Source organism: Lepisosteus oculatus, chromosome 6, assembly GCF_040954835.1.
Source record: "Lepisosteus oculatus isolate fLepOcu1 chromosome 6, fLepOcu1.hap2, whole genome shotgun sequence".
In the NCBI taxonomy this organism is placed as follows: Eukaryota; Metazoa; Chordata; class Actinopteri; order Semionotiformes; family Lepisosteidae; genus Lepisosteus; species Lepisosteus oculatus.
In genome coordinates, this window is record NC_090701.1 from 21,874,399 (window position 1) to 21,898,072 (window position 23,674).

Below are 23,674 nucleotides of genomic sequence, written 5' to 3' on the forward strand. Positions count from 1 at the left end.
TAATGACTACTTACAGTAGGTACTGTTTTGAAATTATGACATTTTGTGTGATTATAATTACACATAAATAAAGATATGTATAGTTTTCTTTGGGATTGTATGCTCCTGACAAGCCTTTCCTACCCAATGCTATCCAGCAAATTAAGTAAATAACACTAATAAAAATAATAAAAAATGTCTGTAAATATACAGTATATTCTCATGCAAAAAAAATCGGAACAGGAGAAAGGCATACCTTATTATATACAGTACATACTGCAATTACATTAAGATAAGTAAATTATTACTTAGTCATAAACAAATCTATGTCCTAAATAAACAAATATTTTGAATTACATTCCTTTCAGAAGAAAAGTTGGTAATACCAAATATGAATTGAACACTGAGTGTGGAGCTCACTATTTTTTTAAACTTTTGTTCAACTCTCTTAATGAATCATGGAATGTACTGTAATTCTGGGACAACAGTCCCAGAAATCCCCCTCTCAAAAGTCAAATTATCGATTGTGTAAGGAGGAGGGAGCTTAGAGATCAGAATCAATGAACACAGTGGTATTCTCAAGAAGAGACAGACTTTCACATTAATAATCCTAAACCACTTTGGAATGTGAAAATATACACAGGTAAACAGAATCTTAAATCAAATAACATTTATGAAAGGTAAGTGAAATGATTGAAGTGCCTGAGAGAAATAACTGTAACTTCTTAAGATGCCAAAAAAATCCTTCCTCAGTAAGCACCCTGTTTAACAATGTTGAATCCATTCCTTTGAGCACTGATCTCAGCTGCTGGAATCTGCAAAATAAGGAAATCACATCAAAAGCTGCTGAAACCTATGAGGTAACTGGCAAACCTTGTTGAAATTTGAATGGTCTGTTTCCATCTTAATTGGTAAGTGGTGCCAAACTAAACATTACGATCACCGTGAACATCTACTTGAAAGCAGAGTTTCTTACAAAACAGTTGTAAAGTTCACACGAGGAACATATTTACATAGGATCCCCCTGCCTTGATTTGGAACATTCTGCACTACTGCCACTATAAAGATGTGATTAACATACTGTAATATACCCAATAAACTATTGTCCTCAACTCTACATACAATAATACATACAACCCTATAAACATAGCCTTTCAGCAGTTTCAACTTTAACAGTGCAAACAACTTTTAACTGTCAAGACAATATTCACATAAAGAATGTTGGTAACAATCCTCTATTAAGAACTAGGTGGGTAGCTGCATCAGCATGCACAGGCTGCAAAGGAACAAGTAATAGGTTTATTCCAAACTGAAAAGAGAAGAAAGAAAACACAACATTTCAGCTGTGGAGCCATCTTCGGGTGTAGGAGGTGTTTAGTTACACCCGAAGAAGGCTCCACAGCCGAAAAGTTGTGTTTTCTTTCTTCTCTTTTCAGCATGGAATAAACCTATTACTTGTTTCTCTATTAAGAACATCATATGCTAAACTCCACAATAACACCTCTACTGTTGGTTTTGTTGGTTCATCAGCTGAGAGTTCTCCAGTTCCATCATTGCCACTCTCATTCTCAGTTCTTCCAGCTCTTGTTTGTTTGAATCTGCTCTTTTCTCGGCCTCTGTCTGAAAGAATTAAAAAATAAGTATATAATTTAAACATGAAAATATCCCTATCCTTCAAAATTCTTGGTACTGACAGGTATGATTCAAATAGACAACAAAATACAACATTTTAATTGTAGGATAAGTATTCCTGTTTTTCCAAAGATCTCAATTTTATCCTTTTTTTTCTGACAAAGTGTCTAAACAATTTTTAACAAAATCTGGTGTAGTCTTAGTGCAGTTATTTTGAAACAATGACAGAAAACAAGCACTAGCAGAACATGTAAAGGACAAAACTGAGCACAGTCACAGGAGCTGTCAAAGCATCTGAGTCTTGAGAAGACACCAGAAAGTAAGTAGTTAAGGATTGTATATAGCAGTTATGATCTCTCTAGGCAAGTGAATTCAGGGGCAACATTGGAAAAGGAATGAACCTCAGAAGAGAGAGAGTAAAAAGAGTCAGAAGAGGAAGGTTGGAGGGAGCAAGAGAATGTCTAAGGGAGAAACAAGGCATTGGAGGTATAAGGGATTAGAGCTACGGAGAAAGCAATAGACAAGGATGGGACATTTGTATTGGAAACAGAAATAGGAAGCCAGTTAAGGGAGCTGGAAGCACAAAGTTCTCACGAGTTGTATGAGGTTTTGCATGCTTAGATACTTATTAGGACACTGCATTCTCTGTGAGTTCTTTGTGAGGTGAGTAGCTGTTTTTCATTATTGTCATATCAATGCATTTTCTTTTATCTTTTAGGGTAGGGCATTTCGTCTCAAAAAGTAAAAAGACTATGTAAGGAGGTTTGTATTTTCTATTGTTTAGCTTTACTTAGTGATTAGAAGCATCCACCTTACAATTAAAAAAGAGCATAGCTACAGTAACATAAGCATAAAGTATCTAAGTTCAAGTAAGTAGCTGTGTCAGCATGTGTAGGCTGCAAAGGAACAAGTAAAGGTTTGCTGAAAAGAAAAGAGGGCTTTTTCTTGTGCCACCACACAGTCATGGTGTAGCAGCACTTTTGTTTAGTAGATAGTGTATTTGTATTTGATTAAAATACTGTACAAGTCTTCGCACCTCTAAACTAACTTTGTCAGGGCTCTCTTGATGGTGCTCCCCCATTTTGAAAATCTCTGTACTAATACATTAACTATCACTAGCATTAAACAATGTTTGGCTTCATTGATATGCATATAATAATTCAGAAATTGTCAAATCAAAAGGGCAAAAACAAAACCTAATTTTATAAAATATCCCATTAAGTAACAGAATAGAAATTGAGGTACTGTATATATTAAACCACATACCATATATATTAAACCACAATCTATGTTTCAATAGCAATTACAGATATTTATGTAATTAATTAAAATCAATGCCACTGTTTAGAATAACATTGTATGGTTTCTTTAGAAATCATGGCTTAATAACCTTTACAAACAAACAAGTACACAATTTAGACTTGTACCATAATTTACCATTTTAAAACTGTACATGTATACTTTAAAAATTCATATATACACCAAGGTCTAATGTCTAAATTCCAAGAGTTCTGTTTCCAACAGTTCCTGCAAACAGAACTTAAAACAGTCTCTCCTCAACTCGCTGACCAGTAGTTCCATCTCAATATCTCTTAGGAGGTGATCATTTCCTGATGAACAGACCCATGTGGCAATGATGGTATATTAAACATTCTCAAATAAGTTTTTTTTCTTCTTCTGCAGTAGTCCAGTTGCTTATATTTCATGTAAAATACCAAAATAAGCTCTGAAAATCAGGAACCAGTAAATGGGCGATATCAGTTACAAATCCCATTCAACCATGCATAATGTTTCCAAACATGGTGTCTTCTCTCAGGTCTATTAGGGAAAAATGGCACTCTCTGTTTCCACCTCAAATGCTCTCTTACATTTCCCACAGGTTATTTCTTCTTGAATTTGAACACTCTGTAGCTACCACACAAAGGGGGAATGAGGAGGTGTAGGCAGAATCCTTCGACCCTCTCTCTTTTAAGTCATTTAACTTTTGACATGGCAGAGGCATACAGCCCTATACAGGAGGTTCTTGTAAGGAGGAGAAGCACGTCCCTCAGTGACAAACACTCCATCCTTGTATCAAACACTGTATGTCTGCACACACATGGGAGGCTGCAAGAGTTACTGTAAGCTGATTGAACCCTGGCCATTAATTCCACAACATTACCAGTGGCAGTGCCAAGGCAGTCAGTCAATCGTGCACCACAGTTTGGGAAATCCTAATCACAGCTGGCTAGTGACATAACTCAAACACAGGCCCATGATCATATAGCTCAGCCTCTGCTAAATGGTTGAGCCATTTCAGTCCTGATCCCTTGTATAACACATTTTATAGATGATATTCAAAAGTAACAGGAAGAGAAATAGAGAAAATGATAACCACCAATAGCTTCAAATCCTGCTGACAATCAGATTCCTTGAAAAGTCAGTTAACTATGTAGGGACAACAGATCTAGTAGTTGATTCTTTTGATAAATTACAGAAAAATATTTAAATGATTGTACAGCCACGATTTTACAATGTACTCATAAATCTTTAGAGAGAAAGAAACATCATATTGTGTATAATAAGACTACTATGATAATGTTAGTTCAGGTGGGTAGCTTTGTCAGCATGCATAGGCTGCAAAGGAACAAGTAATAGGTTTATTCCATGCTGAAAAGAGAAAAAAGAAAACACAACATTTTGGCTGTGGAACCTTCTTCGGATTTCAAGAAGAGCTTTCGGGAACTGGTAGAGCCCGAAGAAGGCTTCACAGCCAAAACATTGTGTTTTCTTACTTCTCTTTTCAGCATGGAATAAACCTATTACTTGCTACTATGATAATGTCATTCTCCAGGATTTCCAAAGTAAACAAAGTCCAGCTGACTGACTTTTTTGTGGTTGAAATTCTTGACATGTCACAATGGATGAACAGCACATCACACTCGTGTGTTGACTCATGTAATTTGAAGGAGGAAGTGTGCAAGATAATGTTATAGTGACATTGTTTCCTGGGGAGTGGCATTGAAGCCTCCTTTACATATTATCTGACCTTTTAGCACAGTGTACTTTTCAGTTGTTAGTATGTGCTGTGTAGTCTGGATGCTGGGAGATGCCACAGAAGAAGGCAATCAAATCACAGGTGGAGACAAGCCATAAACAGCAGATACCTGTACGCCTATGGAATGTGTAATAGTAAATTAACTTTTTGAATTTATTTTGCAAAACAAGCTTTCTGTTAAAGAACATACCTCCAGATCTTGCAGCTCTTTTTTCAAGGTTTTAATAAATTTCTCTTTTTCTTTAATGTGGGTCAAAAGCAACTGCATCTCTCTGTGTATCCTAATTGAGACCTTCTTATAATCTGAAACCCTGTCTTCTGCACCAACCAAGGCACTCTCAAGCTCCTTAATTTTTATCTGCATTAGCTGCCAAATCACAAAATAGAAGTTAAGCCACTGAAACCATGAAGAAAATATCAACGTTGAAGGGATTCAATTATTTTATGTTGTTGATGAGAACTAAACTGGGCTGTATGGGGATTTTTGAGTTCAATGACAATGAGAGATCTCTCAAATGTGTTATATTCATTCAATACCAAAAAACCATTGCTAACAAAGACATTCTGCTACTGTAAGATAGATTAATAGAAACATAAAAACAAGAATATTCTCTATAGATAACCGTGCATGCTAATCAAAAGTAAAATCTTCTTATGTTAATACAGTACCTTTTTTTCTCTTTCTCTCCCTGCTACACTTTCAGTCAGCCTCTGATTCTCTTGCACCAAATTAGCCTCTGTCTTGGAAGGACTACTGTCCAGCTGTTTCATCAGAAGTTGGCTTGTTTTCCTCTCTTCCTTCAGCTGTTCTGTTGATTTGACTATGAAAGCTTGCAAGTTTTCCCTCAAATCATAATACCTTGTTTTCAGGTCCTAAAACCATTAGATTCTATTAAGGGTTAATTTACGGCAACATTATAGTACTAAACTATTTTCAAATTATGACAATCAAACTAGAAACCTAGGTTGTGAAAAATAAGCATTACTTATTGTGTAACAGGGTTAACTAAATAAAGGTAATATTAAAAAGAAAACCAGAACTAAAGTGTATTTAACACTGAAAACCCTCACCTTCTGAAAATAGTGCTTAATGTCAGAAATATATACTGTACCTCAGATATCTGTAATGCTTGTTCAACCTGCTGATGAATTCTGGCTTTCTCATGCTGCAGTATTCTTTCCAGCTCTGTGAAATAGACAGGTGGGGCAGCACACATCATAGTCAGTGTACCCTTCATTTCTTCCTGAATTAGATGTTCCTGCTGCCAACTGGAAGTATGGTTAGCAATCTTTTCTTCAAGCTCAGCCAAAATCTGATTCATTTCCTTAAAAATATAAATAAAAATGTATGAATACTGTATATATTGGTACAGTACATTATATGGTACAATTCTAAGATGAGTCCACCCCAGCCTCATGTACAATATGACTTGACCTAATGGGCTCCTTACAAATTTAATCTAATCCAAGCTCAATAATAGTACATGAAGAGGTGTCAGATTTACGCAGAGAAAAACTTTAGGCGGAATATTTTTAAAGAAATGTGCAAAAAAAGTAATGTATTTTGCAGATTGTTTAGGAAAAGCCTATAACAGGACAGGATAAAACACATATTTTAAGAGATCTCCATTACTTTAAATTTTGATTTTCATTGTTATATACACTCACGATAAGAATTTTGGTGTCCTGCCATATGTCCTGGAAAATGACTGAAGGTGAATTAATTGAATTAACGAACTAAATTAGTTCATTGAAGTCAGGAATCTTGGAAGAAAAAAACAGCTCTATCAACTCTCAACTCTGTGTGATGTGATTATTAAAATGCCTGCAGAGACTGCATTATTAAATTGCCTGTTGGATTTACAGAGCAAAGACAGAGTGCACACTGATTCCCCCACTTATTTTATATGCTTTTTACATAAAATATTGATGTGCAATGACAGTCTACCTGTTGCTGTATGCCCCTCTTTTTCAGCACCTCAATCAGTCTCTTCTCCTGCAGGTTAGTCTTTAAAAAGCCTGTGCTTGAAACTTGCAATATCCTCTGGACTAGCAGGTCATGAAGCTCCCTCTCTTCAAGACAGATGATGTCATTCTCTTGAGCTATTTCAAAGTGTTCTTTGTGCATTTTGGCAATACCAGTGTATGCAAGCTGACAATGACAAAATGTGTGCAAATGTTAGAGCACAGCTTTCAGTTGAGCTCTCCTTTAAAAACAGCTAGTTTAGTATATAGTATCCTTTACTAAAAAAACCTGTATATTCACACACACACACCTGGAAAGAAATCGTAATTTTCTACAGTCTTAAGCAGAGGGAAATATGAGGATTTTTAAAGAAATAAAACGAACCCAGTGAATTACTGCATGCTCACTAAGAAACAAAGATACAGATGGATGAAAATTATAATGAAGTGCATTCTGGTGTGAAAACAGACATTTAGGAAAAAATATTTCTGTGGGTGTCTGGAACAAATTTTTAATCTTAGTTTCATACTAATATGGCAATATTCTACCTTTGGCAATCAACTTTTCTTAAGAAAAGTAGCATTTTATTCTTATGCTTTTAAAATAATGAAGAAACTTCAAATATGTGTTCATATGCAATTGAATCATTATATTTAAAGCACAAACCTTAAATATGGCCCAGGTGTCTGGACAAGTCAGAATCTACTGTATGCTTCAAAATTTGAGTATCTGCATATGCATGTTTTAAAAAAATCTACTTACCCCTTGTTGCCTTAGTAAATGAATTAGCTCTGTATTCTTATAAGTAATGTCTGAAATGAGTTCTAGCAGGGATCTGCTCTGATCCTGAGGCAGCGAGGATAGAAGCTGGCCCATATTTTGGTTCTGTGAGTCTGTGACCTCACTGAGCAGAGAAACCATGTTATCTGTGCAGTTTTTGATCTGGTCAATCAGCAGTTGAAATCTATGAAAATATCCCTGATAAAAAAAAATGCATCTGTTCAGATTACGATGGTAGACTGTAAAATTTAAGTCATAATTCTAACCACTTACATAAATACTAAATAAATATTAAATAATGTTCATTTGATTATTTTATGTGAAATGTGAAACTGACCTAATTTGGTATAGCAAGGCTGAATTGTTCTTGTTATAAGCTAGGAGTTATCCTGGGTCTGGGAAAGAGTGGAGTAGATTTTGTGATGTCAAGAGAAATGGAAGAATGAATTACAGAAATATGTCACACAGAGTAACAGAACAGACAACTGTAACTGCATGTTAGATTCCTCTAAGCAGGAAAAGACAGACAGTGTCTGTTTCTCCCCAGCAGACACCTCATGCTTCTGCTTTAGAGAAGAGACAGAGATTATTTCCTCTTTCAAGCTGTATATCGTCTCAGCAAATGTTCATTTCTTGGTGTTTACCTCAGGAAAGAACTAAAAAATTGAATAATTGACTTCTTGAAAATACGGGTCCTTTGCTTCAGTATAGAATTAGTCAAGAAGACTGCAATTTTTCCACACTGTTAGCTCCAGTATCCATTATCTCCACAGCACAGTTAGTACTGGTAGACAAGTTAACAGCACAGTTGCAAACTACCAGGTTTTAAAGAAATGCTACTATACTTCCTCTGACAGATTTCCATACAAAAACAGATATCAAGAATTAAACAATCAATTGAGAGAACAAGTGACTATCTTTAATTCGGCTGCCACCCTTTTCCACAACACAGATGCAACTAGGATAGGATATTTCAGCCGCTTGAATTCAGAATAACATCAGATCTGTGAATAGGACAGAAATAAACTACACCCGAAGAAGGCTCCACGGCCAAAACGTTGTGTTCTCTTTCTTCTTTTTTTCAGCATGGAATAAACCTATTACTTGTTCCTTTGCAGCCTACGCATGCTGACGCAGCTACCCACCAGAAATAAACTATTGTGTGTTGTAGCTTCCATATTTCAGTCAGTAATGTTGGTGTTTTAACAGTGTTAGTCCACGAAGCCCTAAAAGATACATCATAATAAAACATACCTCATTTTGCTTTTGACAGTCTTGTTCCAAAGTGCTCAATGTATCTAGCTCATGCTTCTTGACCATTTCTTCTTGAACGTAGCCTTTTTGTTGTTGTGACATTTCACTTTCCTTCCACAAGCTGTGAAATTGCTGTTTAGGTGTATTCATTTTTGTGGTTTATGTCAGCTACTGAAAACAAAAATTAAAGGTAAATTTACAGCAAGATACCAGTTACACAAAGCTGTATAGTCCTCTGAAATCGTAAATGTTCCAGCAGTCCAATAGTTACAATAGCTTATCACACAATACAGAAGTTTCACTTTTCCGTTTTGTGCTTTTGCCTTACAAGACAGTAGGCTGCCAAACACTTCTGTAGTATACTGCATGAATTGAGATTTGACCAACTGCACCCTAAATCACCAATACAAATTATTGGAACAAGTAAAGGTTCATTCCATGCTGAAAACAGAAGAAAAGAAACACATTTTGGCTGTGGAGCCTTCTTCAGGAGCACGTACAAATAAACCAGAGAAAGCAGGGAAAACTAAACAATTTCTTCTGTTTATTATCATTATGTATTATTACTGTTTGTTATTATTCCCACATATCAATTTATCACCTGCTGATACGCTAAACAATTGAAATAGCTGGAATATTATCTTGTCCAGCAAATGATATCTTACAAGAACATTTCAGGTGGCTATAAATGGTACAATTGTTACTTCATTTCTTTACTCCTTGAAAAAAAAAACAGGTTGTTATATGATACATCATAATATAATTAATGAACCACATCACCAGGGACTAAATGGATTTTCTTTTTTCTGACGTATACTCAATAGCTCATTCCTCTTTCTTCCTATAATCTTAATAATCATTGTACGCCATCATTTTTGTGCAGTATATCGTCGTGGTGACGAAAGGCCTCATTGACAGCTGAACTGTGAAACGTGCGGCCCAACGGCCGAGTCTCGAGCTGCCAATGTGGAGCCCCAGAGCACGAGAAGGGTCCGCGCGCCGGCTGGGTCAGCAGCTCAGACCGAGACACTGGAGACGCGACAAGCACCGAAAGAAAACATAGTATTCGTACACAGACATATGTTCGACAAAAACACACCCATTTCTGAAAGGAAACATTGTTCTTTGTACACAGAAAGATGTTCGACAAAAACACACCTATTTCCTAAGAGAGCAGCTCTTTGGACACAGCGATATGCGACATAACGTATTCTTTTGACATTTAAGTATTTTTACATCAGAACTAAAAAGCGTTCAGATGACAAAGCACCGTAGCGGAACTTGTTGTTAAACCTCTGTACGTTTAGAAATAAACGAAATAAAATTATACTGGATCCTACATTTTTATGTTTTATTTGTATTTGGTACACATTTACACAAATAAGCACGACGAATAAAAAGCAAATACAGTAGGCTTAACGTGTTCCTGATCATGAATGGGGATGTTCATTTTTCTCATTTTAAGTTGTGGAAATTGTTTTAATATGGGATATAACTGAATTCTGCTTAGTGAACACACTGTACTGTGCAATGGGTTTTTATTGTAATAAAGTTTCATCAAAGCTCGTGACTCTTGCACTCGCCAATGGCGTCCTTCAGGGTGACGTCACGTCGAGGGTGTTTCCGGGTGTTTTACTGTGTATTTCCTTGTTTCCTTGTTGGTCGGTCAGAGGCCTGTGGTGTTTGTTCTGGATATTTTCCTCTTATTTTTTTCATTTTTGTTTTGCTTCCCGTACACTTTCTGTGATCGATTTGAGTAAAGATGAACCGGCTCTTCGGTCGCTCTAAACCTAAAGGACCTCCACCGAATCTCACAGATTGCATTGGAAATGTAAGTAAATATACTGTACATCTGAGGGTTCATTGCCAAGTGTGTTTTGTTGGTACAGGTCTGGCCCCGGCTGATCGAGCCCGTTGTCCCATGACTGTGAAACACAGTCGCTTTTGTAATGTCCCATTGTTACGATGTACTGGTGTGATTCGAAAACCACCATGGCATTTGTTTGAAGTAAGAGGTAAAAAAAAACTGCGTCTGACAGGACATTAGGTTTTGTTTGTTGTTATTAGCTGTTCGTGTTTTGTGTACCTGTGTCTCTGGACGTTTTTTTTTATCTTAAAGTGAATGTGGCAAATAGTTCACTACTTTTTTATGTAGTGCAGCCGATTCTCCTTAATTAATAATTGAATACGTGCGGGTAGGTAGCCGATAAGACAGTTGTCGTGGTGGATTGATATGTCAAACCCATTACATTGAAGAAATAATAACCTGTCACCGTTTCGGAACAATGAGACGGCTTGTTCGTCCAGAGATATATAACTAATGCTGTCTTTACATGTTGAAGTGTTTGTACCGGTGTTAGTTTTATTCCACGTCACATGCGTCAAGGGTTCTTTTTGTCGTTATGTCCATAAATGTATTTGATATTGTAGTTTCTTCCCTGTAATTAGAAACATTCAAGATGAAACACAGCAGTTTAGTTCCCAAATGCCATTTCAAAAAGTTTCTTTCCATTCTAATTCTAATAATTATGTGAGGTGATTACAGTTTTCCTGAAGTCTTGAAATAATAAGTATGAATTCTGAATATTAGTTAAAATGACGTTTACTTTTGGCTGTATATTTGGAGTATTGGCACCTCATCCAGGAAAACAACGCTAAACAACACGTAAACTGAAGAGTTTATGTACATTAATGACTAATGCTGTAACTTCGAACGTTTTCTAAAGTCACCAGCCAACGTATACCATTTCTAATGTCCACCTGACGTTTCACCTTATTACTACATTCTCTTTAAATTGTAGTGTATCTGCTCTTTTGTGGTCTGTGTTGTAAGACTCTTTGAGTAGACGCTGCGTACATTTACTTCCTTTTACGAACTGAGTTATTCGTTGGGTGTGTATCCACACGCCTGTATTTCAGGTTTTGTGATTCTTGTATCCCACAGAAGAAAAAACTAAAGCCAGCCCTTCATTGTTCTTGACATGTGTGTCATGTAATATATTTGATCTGAAGTTGAACCAAAATTTTAAAAAGAATAGGACTACTGTGTACATAACATATACGGGAGTCTGTGTGTTAATGATGTGCACTGTAGCCCTTAGCCAAGTGCATAAATTTACATTGATTTCCCCACCCCCATTCTGCACACAGACAGATTGCATTTTTGATATACTAAACAGAATCAGGTTCATTTGCATGCATATTACTTTTTGTGTTCTCCCCTGTGTAAAATTCTATTGTGTCCCCCATGTTCCCTGCCTGGGATGTGACTTTATTGGCCATGAGTGGGATGTATAATGATGAGGGAAGAATGTGTCCCTCTCAGTGCAGGGTTGTGTTTGGTCGCAAGATGAAATTGCTGTCCATCCTTTTATCCCAGGCAAGTATTTTTAAAACCCCACTCCAAGTCAGAGCTTGAGTAGTTTCCTTCTTTCTGTCCAAGTACTGTGCAGTAAGTGTGGAGCAGTGGTGCGGATTCTGGACTTGCCAAAAACTGGAACTGGTTCAGTTCTTGGAAGTGCCACTGCTTTTGTAGCCTAGAGCAAGGTATTTCTCTCATATTACTTCAGTGAAATACCTAGTTGTGTAAATAGGTGCAAATAATGGTTGCTTTGCATAAACGATTTAGCCACATAATTTAGTATTTAGTAATTAAACAGGGTGAATTGATCAATTTATTGAGGACAGGGCAATGTGTCTAAATTAAGCCTGCAGATAAAATAAGGACCTAGGTGTGACAATGATTTAACAGTGATTTCATATCAATGATTTCATATCCTCACCTTATTGTCAGTGCTTTGTATTTTACTGTCCTGAGAACCTCATTTGAGTCCCTGTGCCTTGATGGAAGTTGCCTATAGTGTCACATTGACAGCAGGCATAGAAGTGGACAGCAGGTGCAAGTCTTTCAAAAGGAGCACAACATTGAAATAGTAAGAATATTTTACAAAGAATGCTTACCTTTGTAACTTTTTTCTAGAATTACTAAAACCTCCCTCACAAGTATTTTAGTAGCAATTAATGACAACTCTGCATTGGAGAGAGGAATTATTCCCTTATTAACCTCCAGCCTATTGAGTTGAATTTCAGCTCAGTGTCTTCTAAAACAAATGGTTAAATCATATAACACACCACACCTTACTTCATATACACGTTGAAATAGCATCTCAAAGTGCTTCACAGTAGGTGCAGAAAGACAGTTTTAAGACAGAATAAGCATATAAGAAACACAAGCGAAAAGAGATGCAGCAGAAGTATACAAGATCTTTCAATTCTCTTTAGATAGGATTAGAGCTTTGAAAATCTGAAACCTTTTGGTTAATCCTTTGTTGGCCGTGCTACTAGGTGGATTCAAGGGCAGAGTCTATCGATAAGAAGATAGCCAGGTTGGACGCTGAGCTTGTGAAGTACAAGGATCAGATGAAGAAGATGAGAGATGGCCCTTCAAAGGTAAGATGATGTATGAAGGTCTGTGAGAATAAAGGTGAATGGCACAGCAGCAACTGTTTTGAAGTCGTCCTTTTTTCTTGTTAAAGTTTCTCTTCTGCCCCTCTCTAAAGTTATTTTAACATGAAAACAGAAAAAAAGGTGGAAAATATTCACATGACACAATAAAAGTTACTTTTCCTGTTTTTTTATCTTTCACTTTGATCGTGTTACTTCTATAACAAGGACAGGTTCACTGTTGTACAAAGTGACATGCATTAAACCAAATTTTAAATTATTTTAAATGATCAAAGCAAATGATGGCCATTGCTTTTTAACACAAAGTGATTCATGTGTGATTGACAAAAATAATTGAAGTTTGTAAAGCAAATGATTGAATAAGCCTTTATTTTTGGTCAGTATATGACTAGGAACCAGTCTTTCATATGGTGTCTGTCCAGGCTCTGTTTGTCATAGTCAAGGGTGCAGAGTTACATTGGCAGCATTGAGGTTGTTACATGCTTTTGATTCCTCTTTTCAATCTTGTGTTAGAGCAAGTATAGATAATATGACAGATGCTCTGGTCATTGCCACAGAGACAGAGAGGGTTATCGCTAATACATTGTTACCTCACTGATGGAAGAGGCTTTTTCAGCAACTGATTGTTCTGAGGTTGTTGAGGTAGGTCAGAGCATGTCAGTTTGTGTGTTGGCTCCTACTCTTTGTGTAGCACTTTGGCTTTGTGCCATTTTGTTTAGCTGAGTTCTTTAATGTACTTGTCGGCATCGATGAGAGTTTCCACTCTTATCTGCAATTGATTGCAGATCATAAGGAAAAAATAGTGCCAGGGAACTGGACTTTGTGCTTTTGTTGCATTTGGCGTTGTGAGTTGGTGGAAGTACCAACATCAGTAGCCAGGTGGTCAGACAACCGTGGAGCTGTGTTTGAATGTGTTGGAAATCATTGTAGTCGACTTGAGGACTCCAGTTATTCGGATTGTCCTATTTAGCTCAAGTTTCACATTCTTGACGGGAGTCCAGCACCCCAGGTAGTATGTGCTAGCCTGCTGATGAGTTTGACATTAGGCTTGACTTTTGACCATGTTCAAAAGTCTTCAGATGTTCCTTGAAGCTGGTGATCAAGGTAAACTCCAGGGTGTGATGGACACTAGTCACTCCTAAATCTTCAGCCACGGAAAGGGACCTTCATCTGGGATCATGCTGTGCAGTTGTCCAAGTGATTTGTGGAAACTGCTACCTTCAATGGGCTTGGCCTCAGTTTCCACCGGACTGGATGGTCTTTGAGTTCTGTCAAGATCTCACCGGTGAGAAGCTGTTTGTGTTCGCAAGCTTTGCTGAAATCATTACCAGCAGCCTGATGGTACTGATATTGAACAAAGCACCTCCCAGATTGGAGCCCTGTGGTGGTCCTGATGTTAAGTTGGACAGTAAATTTTTAGTCGTCAAGTTTGCCATGAGGCAGGTGATGGCACGGCATTGTAATAGGCTGGAGACTTTTGGGATAAGATCTGCTCACTCACCTTGTTATAAGGCATGGTGAGGCTGATGAAAACAGTAGCAGTTCTTTGTGTTTCATAGGTGTGGTGATTGTTATTGCCTGATATATGCAGGGATACCTGGTAGGAGCCTGGGATTTCCATGTTTCAAAGAGCAACTACTACAGTAGCCTTTTTCCATCCTGGTGGTATACGGCCTGAATTGTGGGATAGTTCTAAAAAGAGACACAAGCCAGACTTTTCCTTCCTCGCTTAGATTTTTTAAAAAATCTGGAGAATTATGACGTGTGGAAAATACCACATGACATATTCATGTGGTAAGTACCACATAACATAATCACGTGTTAAATATGATAACACAGAGCATGTCTGTAGAGATTCATTGTTAATATTTTACAAATATCATCTCCTGCTCCTTTAATGTAGTCATCTAAAAAAGCCTTAAACCTAATAGGATGTTCCATTTGCACTGTTTTTCAGAACATGGTCAAACAGAAGGCTATGAGAGTGCTAAAGCAGAAAAGAATGTGAGTTATCATTTTCTTCTGCATTGGGTAATGAAAATTACTCCTTTGATAGTAGGATCTGGTGAGATGTGTACACACTGAACAAGTAAAATCGAAAAATTTGTTATACGGTTGTTAAATGTATGATAAAGGCATCAGTGTACTAATCGAGTGTAGTGTATATCTACGTTAAACCTCCTTAAATATTCTATACAGGTATGCTCATGAACCAGTATAAAATGTTAATAACAGCAAATACAAGATTGAAAAAGTAATGGTAAGAAAGTTTGTCTCCCTTAGGTTCAACTTTGCTTGTCATCCATGTAAATTAAAAACAAAAACAATGTGAATGATAGCAGCAGGGTGAAACGTATTTAAAGGTATTTATCTTTTTGCAGTGATTTTGTATGTGGTTTTATGTTTAGTTTAATGAAACGGTGTTTAAATATCTTTTATAAAAAAGCCTATTGGTGAATAAACAAAATCAAAGGGCTTTATTTGTAACAGCATTGAGAAATATTATCACAGTTTTCCTTTACAATAATTTCATTGTATTCGAAAAGGCTCATTCAGTTTTATCGACACTTAAAACAAGATGACTAAGCAAAAATGTTTTCAATGAACAGCAGTCAACCCTGGTAAATGTTTTGCTGCTTTTATGTGTATTTCCCAACTCTCTCTTGATGTTATGAAGTTTGGTTTTGTCTATAATGTAAATTTGACTATTTGTATTTTGGGCAAAAATGCAGTATTAATACATTCCAAGAAACAATTCAGATTGACAAAAATAATAAATGGATATAGTGCTGCTCTGTTCCTCCTCACGCATAAATGATTTTAACATAATACTTTGAAAACAAAGAGGAGACATTCAACCAATGCTGTAAAAAAAAAAACTTCATGATTGCCTCATGCAGAATTAAGCGGCTAAATGGTCATTTCTAACTTCGCAGCACGTGTTTCTGGTTTCAGGTATGAAGGCCAGAGAGACAACTTAATGCAGCAATCTTTTAACATGGAGCAGGCAAACTATACAATCCAGACTCTTAAGGACACAAAAACAACAGTAAGGATTCCCAGATTTTGTCTGTCTTCATTTCTTAATGTTTAGTAAACATCGTTCAGGTTTTGTATGAATGGTATAATACTTATAAGCAGAATAAAACAAGACCACTATATCTCAGCTCATGTACTATTTTGAGTCCCTTGATTTTATTAACTGTTTCCATTACCTGTACTACTCCTATATCATTTTGTTCCATTTTGAGTTTTGTCTTTGACTGTTATGTAGTACTGTCATTTAATAATAAACAATAGATGATTAAATTTTCAGCTATGTACCTGTCCTGTTTTAACAAAGAGTCCTACTGTATTCTGAGTTCTTTGAGATCTGCTACCTTGACAATATGTCTTTTAGGTGGACGCCATGAAAATCGGAGCCAAGGAAATGAAAAAGGCATACAAGCAAGTAAAGATTGATCAGATTGAGGTAACTGACACTTTTTTTTTATTCCAAAATGTAAATTATTTAGTTGTGGTCTCATCTTTTCAGACATTATTCTGCTGCACTGCACTAGGAAATGTATTATTATCACCAGTGCAGTCAATGTAAGCTGCTAAAGTTAGGTTGGGATGAACTGAGCTTTGCCATTGCCTCAGATATCCAAAAGGGGTCACAGTGGAGCCATATTCCTTCACTGCTAATCTTACCTAGAGATTTTTTTTTCATTTTAACTTAAGAGGTGCTTTCTTATACTGGTGATGGTTGAGTGCCGTCTAGTCGGTGTCAACTCATGGCGGCCCTATGGACAGTTCCACCGTCACTATCCATAGAGTTATCATGGCAAGATACAGAAGTAGATTACCAGGCCTTTCGTCAGCGCAGATAGTGCGAGTGGTGTTGCCGTTGTCACAGATGTGACCCTCCGCCACCAACACCACCCCATACTGCTGCTGCCCAGTATGGGTTATTAGAGAACCTTGTGCCTGACGTGGGACACGAACCCACTACCCTGAGATTACGAGTCTCACGTCTTACCAACAGAGCTCGTCAGGGCAGCTTTCTTATACTACATGTGTAGTATAAGAACACACATGGTTTTTCTGTATCTGAGAATGCAGCAGCTAATGACATGCTTTGTGACATTGTTCTTCTAGGACTTGCAGGATCAGCTGGAGGATATGATGGAGGAGGCCAACGATGTTCAAGAGGCGCTGAGCCGCAGCTATGGAACGCCAGAGATTGACGAGGATGACCTGGAAGCAGGTAAGTGCCCGAGTGATCACAATTATACGAAAATCCATGGATGAGAAACATCTGAAATTACTTTCCTGTGGTAAAAACAGAGTGATTTTAGGGACTCCATGTTAGAGCTTATTTTTAAGAAACTTCTTTTACTCTTGATGTTACATGAAGTCTGTTGCATGTGTGAAGATGCCACCTTGAGCCACTCTACCACAGGCAAGAAGCTGACATTCGATATCTTCTGATCCAAGTGAACATGTCTTTAAAAATGTGAATTGTTTAAATATCAGAAAATGGCTTTGGTAAAAGTTTTAATGATGCATTTCTAATTAATGAATGAATATGCATGCTTTGGAAGGGGATATGCACAACAATTCAGTGTTACTGTTATAATATTGTTTTCTAATACAGTGTAAAGACATCTATTACAGACTGTATTCTCTCCATCAAGACTACAGATATCACCTATTTGCTCTGAGTGTCCTTGCCAGAAAACGGAGGTTGAGATCCAACATATAAAAGCAAATCCCAATGCCTTATCTAATTATGAACAAGACCTTGTCCATGTCCTGTTTCCATTATCAATGTGCTGTGTAAGTTCCCATTGTGAGCTGTAGCACCAGAAGGGGCCTGTTGTCAGTGTGTGTGTTGTTCCTCCTCCTCAGAGTTGGACGCACTGGGTGATGAGCTGCTGTTAGATGAGGACACCTCCTACTTAGATGAAGCTTCGTCCGTTCCTTCCATTCCCGAAGGTGTGCCCAGTGACATCAAGACCAACAAGGTGAAGTTCACACTTTATCACAAGTACTATAATATGACATTGATTTTTTTATTAACCTTTGGGGGGGCCAGGGATTTTGAAGTTTGTTGATTTTAAATAATCAAACTCTGGGTTTTGTAAAACTTAACGCTTAATGTTTAAGCATATGCAACCTTTCATATTGGAACCTTTCGGAATAGGTCTTTTACAGCAGTTAGATTGTCAGATTTGACCTGCACCAGTCTGTCTGTCCTTTTAAAACTGTAAGACAGGTTACAGCTTTGCAAAAGCGTCCTGACAGCTCGAGGGTGCGTCACTTTAAGTTGTAAAATGAGATAGTGAGATTTCTTTTAGATTTTTTTCTATATTTAGATTTTCAAGTGGAAAGCTTGTCATCTTGTGTTGGCTGCAAACAAGCAAGGAAAAGTGAAAAGTAGGAAGTTGAAACATTTTGCTTCAAGCCTTTTTCAGGTGAAGATGCCTTTGACCCCTGAAGAAGGCTTAATGGCCTAAACATTGTTTCACCTTTCTGTTTCTCAGCATATATATATATATTTTGGATGGTTCTGTTTTGCTCATGTGACATTGGATTTTGTATTTTCAGGATGGTGTGCTGGTGGATGAATTTGGCTTGCCGCAGATCCCTGCTACATAAGAAGCAAATAAAACCATTCAGGAATACACTTTCATATGTAAAATATCATTTATACATTCAACTGACAATATAGCCTGAGTGTGCAACAAGATCACCATTTTCCAGAGGCATGTATGAATTGAAAGTTTTGACCATGTATTAGTCATCCCTTCATACTTTTAATTTGTACTCCAATACTTAAGTGTCGTCTTGAAAACTTTTTTTTTTACTTTCCTAAACCAATTTTTAATTTGGTTTATTGAATGAAGACTATAAGTCTTGCCCTAATAAGGAATTTGAAGCTCCTGATTTTTGTTTCTAAACATGTAAAGGGTTTCTGGTAGGCGGCTGCTTTTCATTCTGTAAAATAACACTGTGTAACTCCTTTAAATAAAATTAATAAATTATACATTTTAAAGCATTGTTTTTGTCTTAAATTCATTCAAAATTCATAAATTGTTCAGCATTCTTAAAGATGCTGTAACTTAATAATAATTCCTTACACTTATTGTATAGCACTTTTCTGGACACTCCACTCAAAGCGCAGTACAGGTAATGGGGACTCAACGGCAGCCGATTACAGAGCGGACAGTACACTCACCACACACCAGCTATCGGGGGGAGCATAACAGAGTGATGAAGCCATTTCAAAGATGGGGATTATTAGGAGGCTGTGATTAGTAAAGGGTAATGGGAAATTTGACCAGGGCTCCAGGGTAACACCCCTACTCTTTTTAATGACCACTGAGAGGTCCAAAGGAAAATGCCTTACAGTATTATCTGCCTGACTTTAAGACTCATAGACCCTACTGGCTCCACTAACATCTCTTCCAGCAGCAACCTTAGCTTTCCCCAGGGGTCTCTCATCCAGCTACTGACCTGGCTCACACCTGCTTTGCTTCAGTGGGTTGCTAGTTGTGAGGTACAGGGCGATATGGCTGCTGGCTTGTGGAAACTAGTGAATTCTAGATCAGTTACTGTTTTAATGGTCCTGTTTTACTGTAACTGAAATTAATAACATTTCATTTTGGATTCAAACAATTTTCTTACATTCTGACGGGCTAGTATGTTTAAATAACCTTATTCCGAAGATATTTAATTGCATGACTTAACAATTTAATTCGTTTTTAAAACTGGAATTTTCATTTAAATATAGTCTTTCCACATCTGGAAACAGCGGCTGTATGAAGAGAAAGAAAATTAACGTTCATCAAAGCCATTTGCCCTTTACTCTCTATGAGCTTCATGACTCTTATCCCAGAGGCAGCATTGACTGGAGGGGTGATGCAGCTTGCCATCACTCAGGAGGTCAAAGGGGCCACAGGACAAGCTGAGCATACCTCCCAATCAACCCGTCAACCTAACTGCATGGTGCTTGATTAATCATTCACCAGATATCGGGCATTACTGTGGACATTCCAGTCACAAACTGACCAAGTCTAGACCAGGGGTGTCAAACTCAACTCTCAGAACCTACAATATGACTAGTCCATTAAACATTTTTCTTGTGCGTAGGGATTTTATTTAAGTTTTTTATGCTTAAGAACATTCACTTCATTCAATTTGATCTATTTATATAACAACTCAAATCCCAGTTAGAAAGATTTCAATTATGCTTTTAAATAGGTAGGCCAACTGTGCAAATAGAGTTCTGGTAGAACAGAAAAATAGGCTCTCAGGGAATAAACTTTTAGATCTATGGTCTAAATTACAGGACAGGACTTTGTGTGAGAGGAGTGTTTACAAATTGAGATAACTGAGCTCTTCTTTCTTCTTCTGTGATGGAAAAAGATACTTTGTGCAATTTGTATTGGGATTTGTGAGCTTTCCAAATACTTTGTAGTCTGTGATAAATATTGTTGTGTCTTAACGTAGTTTCTAATGTTAAAATTCAAAAGCATAGCTAAATCATGTCCTTCCATTTTCCAACCACTTTATCCAGCTTGCCAGGATAGACTCTGGCTCCCCTATGACTCTCTATTGGATAAAGCAATTAGAAACTGCATGGATGGATATTGTGGACTAGACCAATTGCTCCAAATTAAAACTATCAATTAAAGTCCAGGTCTATTTTTAATTTTCGTGAACAGTTAGTGAAGCCTTTAATTCTCTTGTATTCATTTAGGTGAATTCTGTACTTCCCAATATTGATTATGAACAATCAAACTTGATGAACCATGGTGCTCTGAAAAAGTCTGAGCTTAGTACTGACTTTGTTACTTGAATACATTCAATTAATGAATCCAGGAATGCAGTCTATAAAGTGCACCTACTGTAGTTTCGTCAAGAATGTTCAATTTCCAGCTGACTATATGCCTGATGTTGATCATTTTACTATCATTTAACATTTTACTACTTTACTAACTCATTTTACTATGAGATCTTACCAACAAAGCAGCCAATTACAACATATACCCTTTCATAATCCATATCTGAAACAAGTACTCTTGTCCCAAACGGCCTTCAAGCAGAGTCACACCCGCATAAGGGAAAATACAAGAATGACAAAAAAACGTGTCTGCATATGCGATGGACAAACTCATCTACAGCATTTCAAGGTGGTGTAGAAATATCAATGTTATAAATGTTAATTGGATCAATGTGTCTAGTTCCTACAACACTTCTCTCCTGCCACTCTGATTTTCTTTCCATCTCAGAAAGACTTAAGTGAACTAATTAAGTGGCTAAAAAGTGAAATTAGATGTTTTTTTCCAAGTCAGGCGTTAACTGTTTTGTGCCTCTAAATCCAGAAGGAGTTATCAAACACTGGAGGTGCCAACCTGCGTATATTGTTTAACGATCATTTATTTTCTCTTCTTTTTTCCCAGTTTCTTTTTGCCTTTTGATTGTTTCTTCTTGGGAGATTTAGATTTTCTGCTCTTTGGCCTCTTCTCAGATGGATTAGAAGGGGCTCTGGGCACAAACTCTACCCTCTGACCTTGACATTTCCTCTGTCAAAAAATAAAATTGTTTTATTTGATTAGTTTTTGTTATGCAATGGTTTTTGTTTCTATGATCATATGGGTTCCTTTTGAAAATAAAAGGAAAAGCAAATTACTGGTAATGAAAATACATTCTATCATCTCCTGTATGGTAGATAAATATTTATGTCCTCAAAAATGGTCATTATTATGATTGAAAAATACACATAGTTGAGAGCCTGTAAAAAATCAGGAGTTACTCTGTCTAAATAATTAAACTTTATTATGGTTAAGACTTTGATTTAATCTGACTCGAGATATAAAAATGAACTCAATACTCCTTCAACAGATTGTAGACCAGAGCCATAGAAAGTCTCAAATTCAATATGTGGGTTTAATGTACAGTGCATGAGCAAAATTAGAATAAACAACACTGGAATAAAAATGCAAATAATTATTTTTAACAGCAAATTTCACCGAAAAAGCAAAGCAGTAGAAAACAATGCTGTGTGGTGTTTTCTTTTCTTTTTTACCTGGAAACATTTTCTGCACTTGTCAGCTTCCTTCATCACCCCTGTAAAGTCCCCTTTAAGGCATTCTTTACAGTACCTTGTTCCACACCACTTGCACATGTAAGTCTGCGAAGCAATCAGATGAGATTAGATGTAGCTTTCTGGGGAGCTTGAGCAAAGAACATTCTCTATGCGTATTTGTCATATTTAACAAAGACAACAGAGCCAATACAACAGCAGCTCGAGAAATTACTGACATATGGCACTGCACTCATCAAGAGACAGCACAACATGGGCCATGTGGGTCAGGCAAATTATTTCGTAATATTTTAACTTATATCCATCCATTTTCCTTACTTCTTCCAATTCAGGGTTGTAGAGGAGCCAGAATCTATCCTGGCAAGGAATGGGCACAGAAAGAGCACTCACAGATACACACACTCACACCATGGCCAGTTTTCCCAGAAGGCACTTAACCTACCTGTAAGCCTTTGGACAACAGGAGGAAAGCAGAGTACCTGAGCAGGAAACCCACACAAACATAGGGAGAACATACAAACACCCCACAGACAGCACCCAAGGTCTGGAATTGAACTCTGGGCTCCAGCACTCCCAGCCATCATTGCTAACCACTGCACCACCACACTGTTCATTTTAATTCACACTTAGTCATAATTCATTTGTAATTGAAATAAGAATATTTGTAAAGCATCTGATTATTGTTAATGTAGAAAAGTTTTTTAAAATAATATCTTACCGTATCTACAGTCGTGCACCCCCAGCGACACATCTTTGCAAATGTACAGGTAAGTACAGTACATAGATTTCTAATGAGTTTGTTTGCCAATCTAATTGTGCATTCCTTGGCCCATGTAACTATCTGACATAACTTGTACAGTATTCTTAGTTTTGACTTTGTTTAACAAATCCAGAATTACGGCACTATCAGGTATAAAGCTGCTTTTCGTATCTTCTGCAAATCATTTGAATTAGCAGTTCTGATTATCTTTCAACATGTCAGGTTAAATTCTTCGCTACAAGACATTTGTTTATGGCCTAAAGTTTGAGTGTTGTTGCTGTTATTAGTTGCTACAGTAGTTGTTATGGTAGCAATGGTGTTGCCTGTGTGAAATCAGGAAGCTAACAGATGACAGCTATGACAAAGTTGAGAAATAGTCAGAAACATTGTTTTGTTTTTATAATTATCAGCAGGACGGTAACGGACATAGTTGTAGTATAATGTAAAGTTGTGCATAGCTGGGTGCAATGTTGATGTACAGTCCTTTGCTCTTTCATTTTTCTTTGGTTTTGACAAATTCATGTTCAAAACGTTTTGTATCATGAACACATTAATGGCAATAAACAATAAAGTTATGCATTATTACGTTTAGACACAATCATAAAAAGGATCACCACTTCTATTTTCTAAAGGTTTTTCTTTCAAAACGTGTGTACCGTGTGTTTCTCTCCGCTCTCCGTAATGCTCTTATAGTATAAGTTATACCGT

At 37.0% G+C, this 23,674-nt stretch overlaps 2 protein-coding genes and 1 long non-coding RNA gene across 7 annotated transcripts; 1 reads left to right on the forward strand and 2 right to left on the reverse strand.

Annotated features, from left to right (window-relative positions):
* Positions 1 to 634: 634 nt before the first annotated feature.
* On the reverse strand, positions 635 to 9,598 carry LOC107078234 (paramyosin-like). Of its 5 annotated transcripts, none has more exons than XM_015354361.1 (9): positions 9,429 to 9,598; positions 8,649 to 8,816; positions 7,377 to 7,592; positions 6,597 to 6,800; positions 5,761 to 5,973; positions 5,318 to 5,521; positions 4,839 to 5,015; positions 1,481 to 1,599; positions 635 to 794 (listed from the first exon to the last, which is right to left on the reverse strand). In XM_015354361.1, exons 2-8 carry the CDS (start codon positions 8,796 to 8,798, stop codon positions 1,483 to 1,485), a joined length of 1,281 nt encoding a protein of 426 aa, XP_015209847.1. In that variant the 5' UTR covers positions 8,799 to 8,816; positions 9,429 to 9,598; the 3' UTR covers positions 635 to 794; positions 1,481 to 1,482. The 5 variants fall into 5 exon arrangements, with proteins under 5 accessions (XP_015209847.1, XP_015209848.1, XP_015209846.1 ...); XM_015354362.1 differs by having other exon boundaries at positions 5,318 to 5,452; positions 8,649 to 8,819; XM_015354360.1 differs by having other exon boundaries at positions 8,649 to 8,819.
* Positions 9,599 to 10,283: 685 nt separating this feature from the next.
* Positions 10,284 to 19,152, forward strand: chmp5b (charged multivesicular body protein 5b). The gene is made up of 8 exons (XM_006634313.3): positions 10,284 to 10,479; positions 12,993 to 13,097; positions 15,070 to 15,116; positions 16,068 to 16,161; positions 16,513 to 16,584; positions 17,253 to 17,361; positions 18,006 to 18,121; positions 18,705 to 19,152. Exons 1-8 carry the CDS (start codon positions 10,411 to 10,413, stop codon positions 18,753 to 18,755), a joined length of 663 nt encoding a protein of 220 aa, XP_006634376.1. The 5' UTR covers positions 10,284 to 10,410; the 3' UTR covers positions 18,756 to 19,152.
* A 2,369-nt stretch (positions 19,153 to 21,521) lies between these two features.
* Positions 21,522 to 23,515, reverse strand: LOC107078244 (uncharacterized). Its single transcript, XR_001479187.2, has 3 exons — positions 22,925 to 23,515; positions 22,189 to 22,293; positions 21,522 to 21,685 (listed from the first exon to the last, which is right to left on the reverse strand). It is a non-coding gene; the product is annotated as an uncharacterized lncRNA (long non-coding RNA).
* Between the last annotated feature and the right edge of the window lie 159 nt (positions 23,516 to 23,674).

Excerpts from the sequence above, each read along its gene's own strand:
- LOC107078234 (XM_015354361.1), bottom strand. The coding sequence starts at position 8,798 with ATGAATACACCTAAACAGCAATTTCACAGCTTGTGGAAGGAAAGTGAA. Across the intron at positions 5,522-5,760 it reads AAGCATTACAGATATCTGAG|GACCTGAAAACAAGGTATTA; the intron begins GTACAGTATATA and ends TAATGGTTTTAG. Across the intron at positions 1,600-4,838 it reads AAGAGCTGCAAGATCTGGAG|ACAGAGGCCGAGAAAAGAGC; the intron begins GTATGTTCTTTA and ends TAATTCTTTCAG.
- chmp5b (XM_006634313.3), top strand. The coding sequence starts at position 10,411 with ATGAACCGGCTCTTCGGTCGCTCTAAACCTAAAGGACCTCCACCGAAT. Across the intron at positions 16,162-16,512 it reads TTAAGGACACAAAAACAACA|GTGGACGCCATGAAAATCGG; the intron begins GTAAGGATTCCC and ends TATGTCTTTTAG. Across the intron at positions 18,122-18,704 it reads GTGACATCAAGACCAACAAG|GATGGTGTGCTGGTGGATGA; the intron begins GTGAAGTTCACA and ends TTGTATTTTCAG.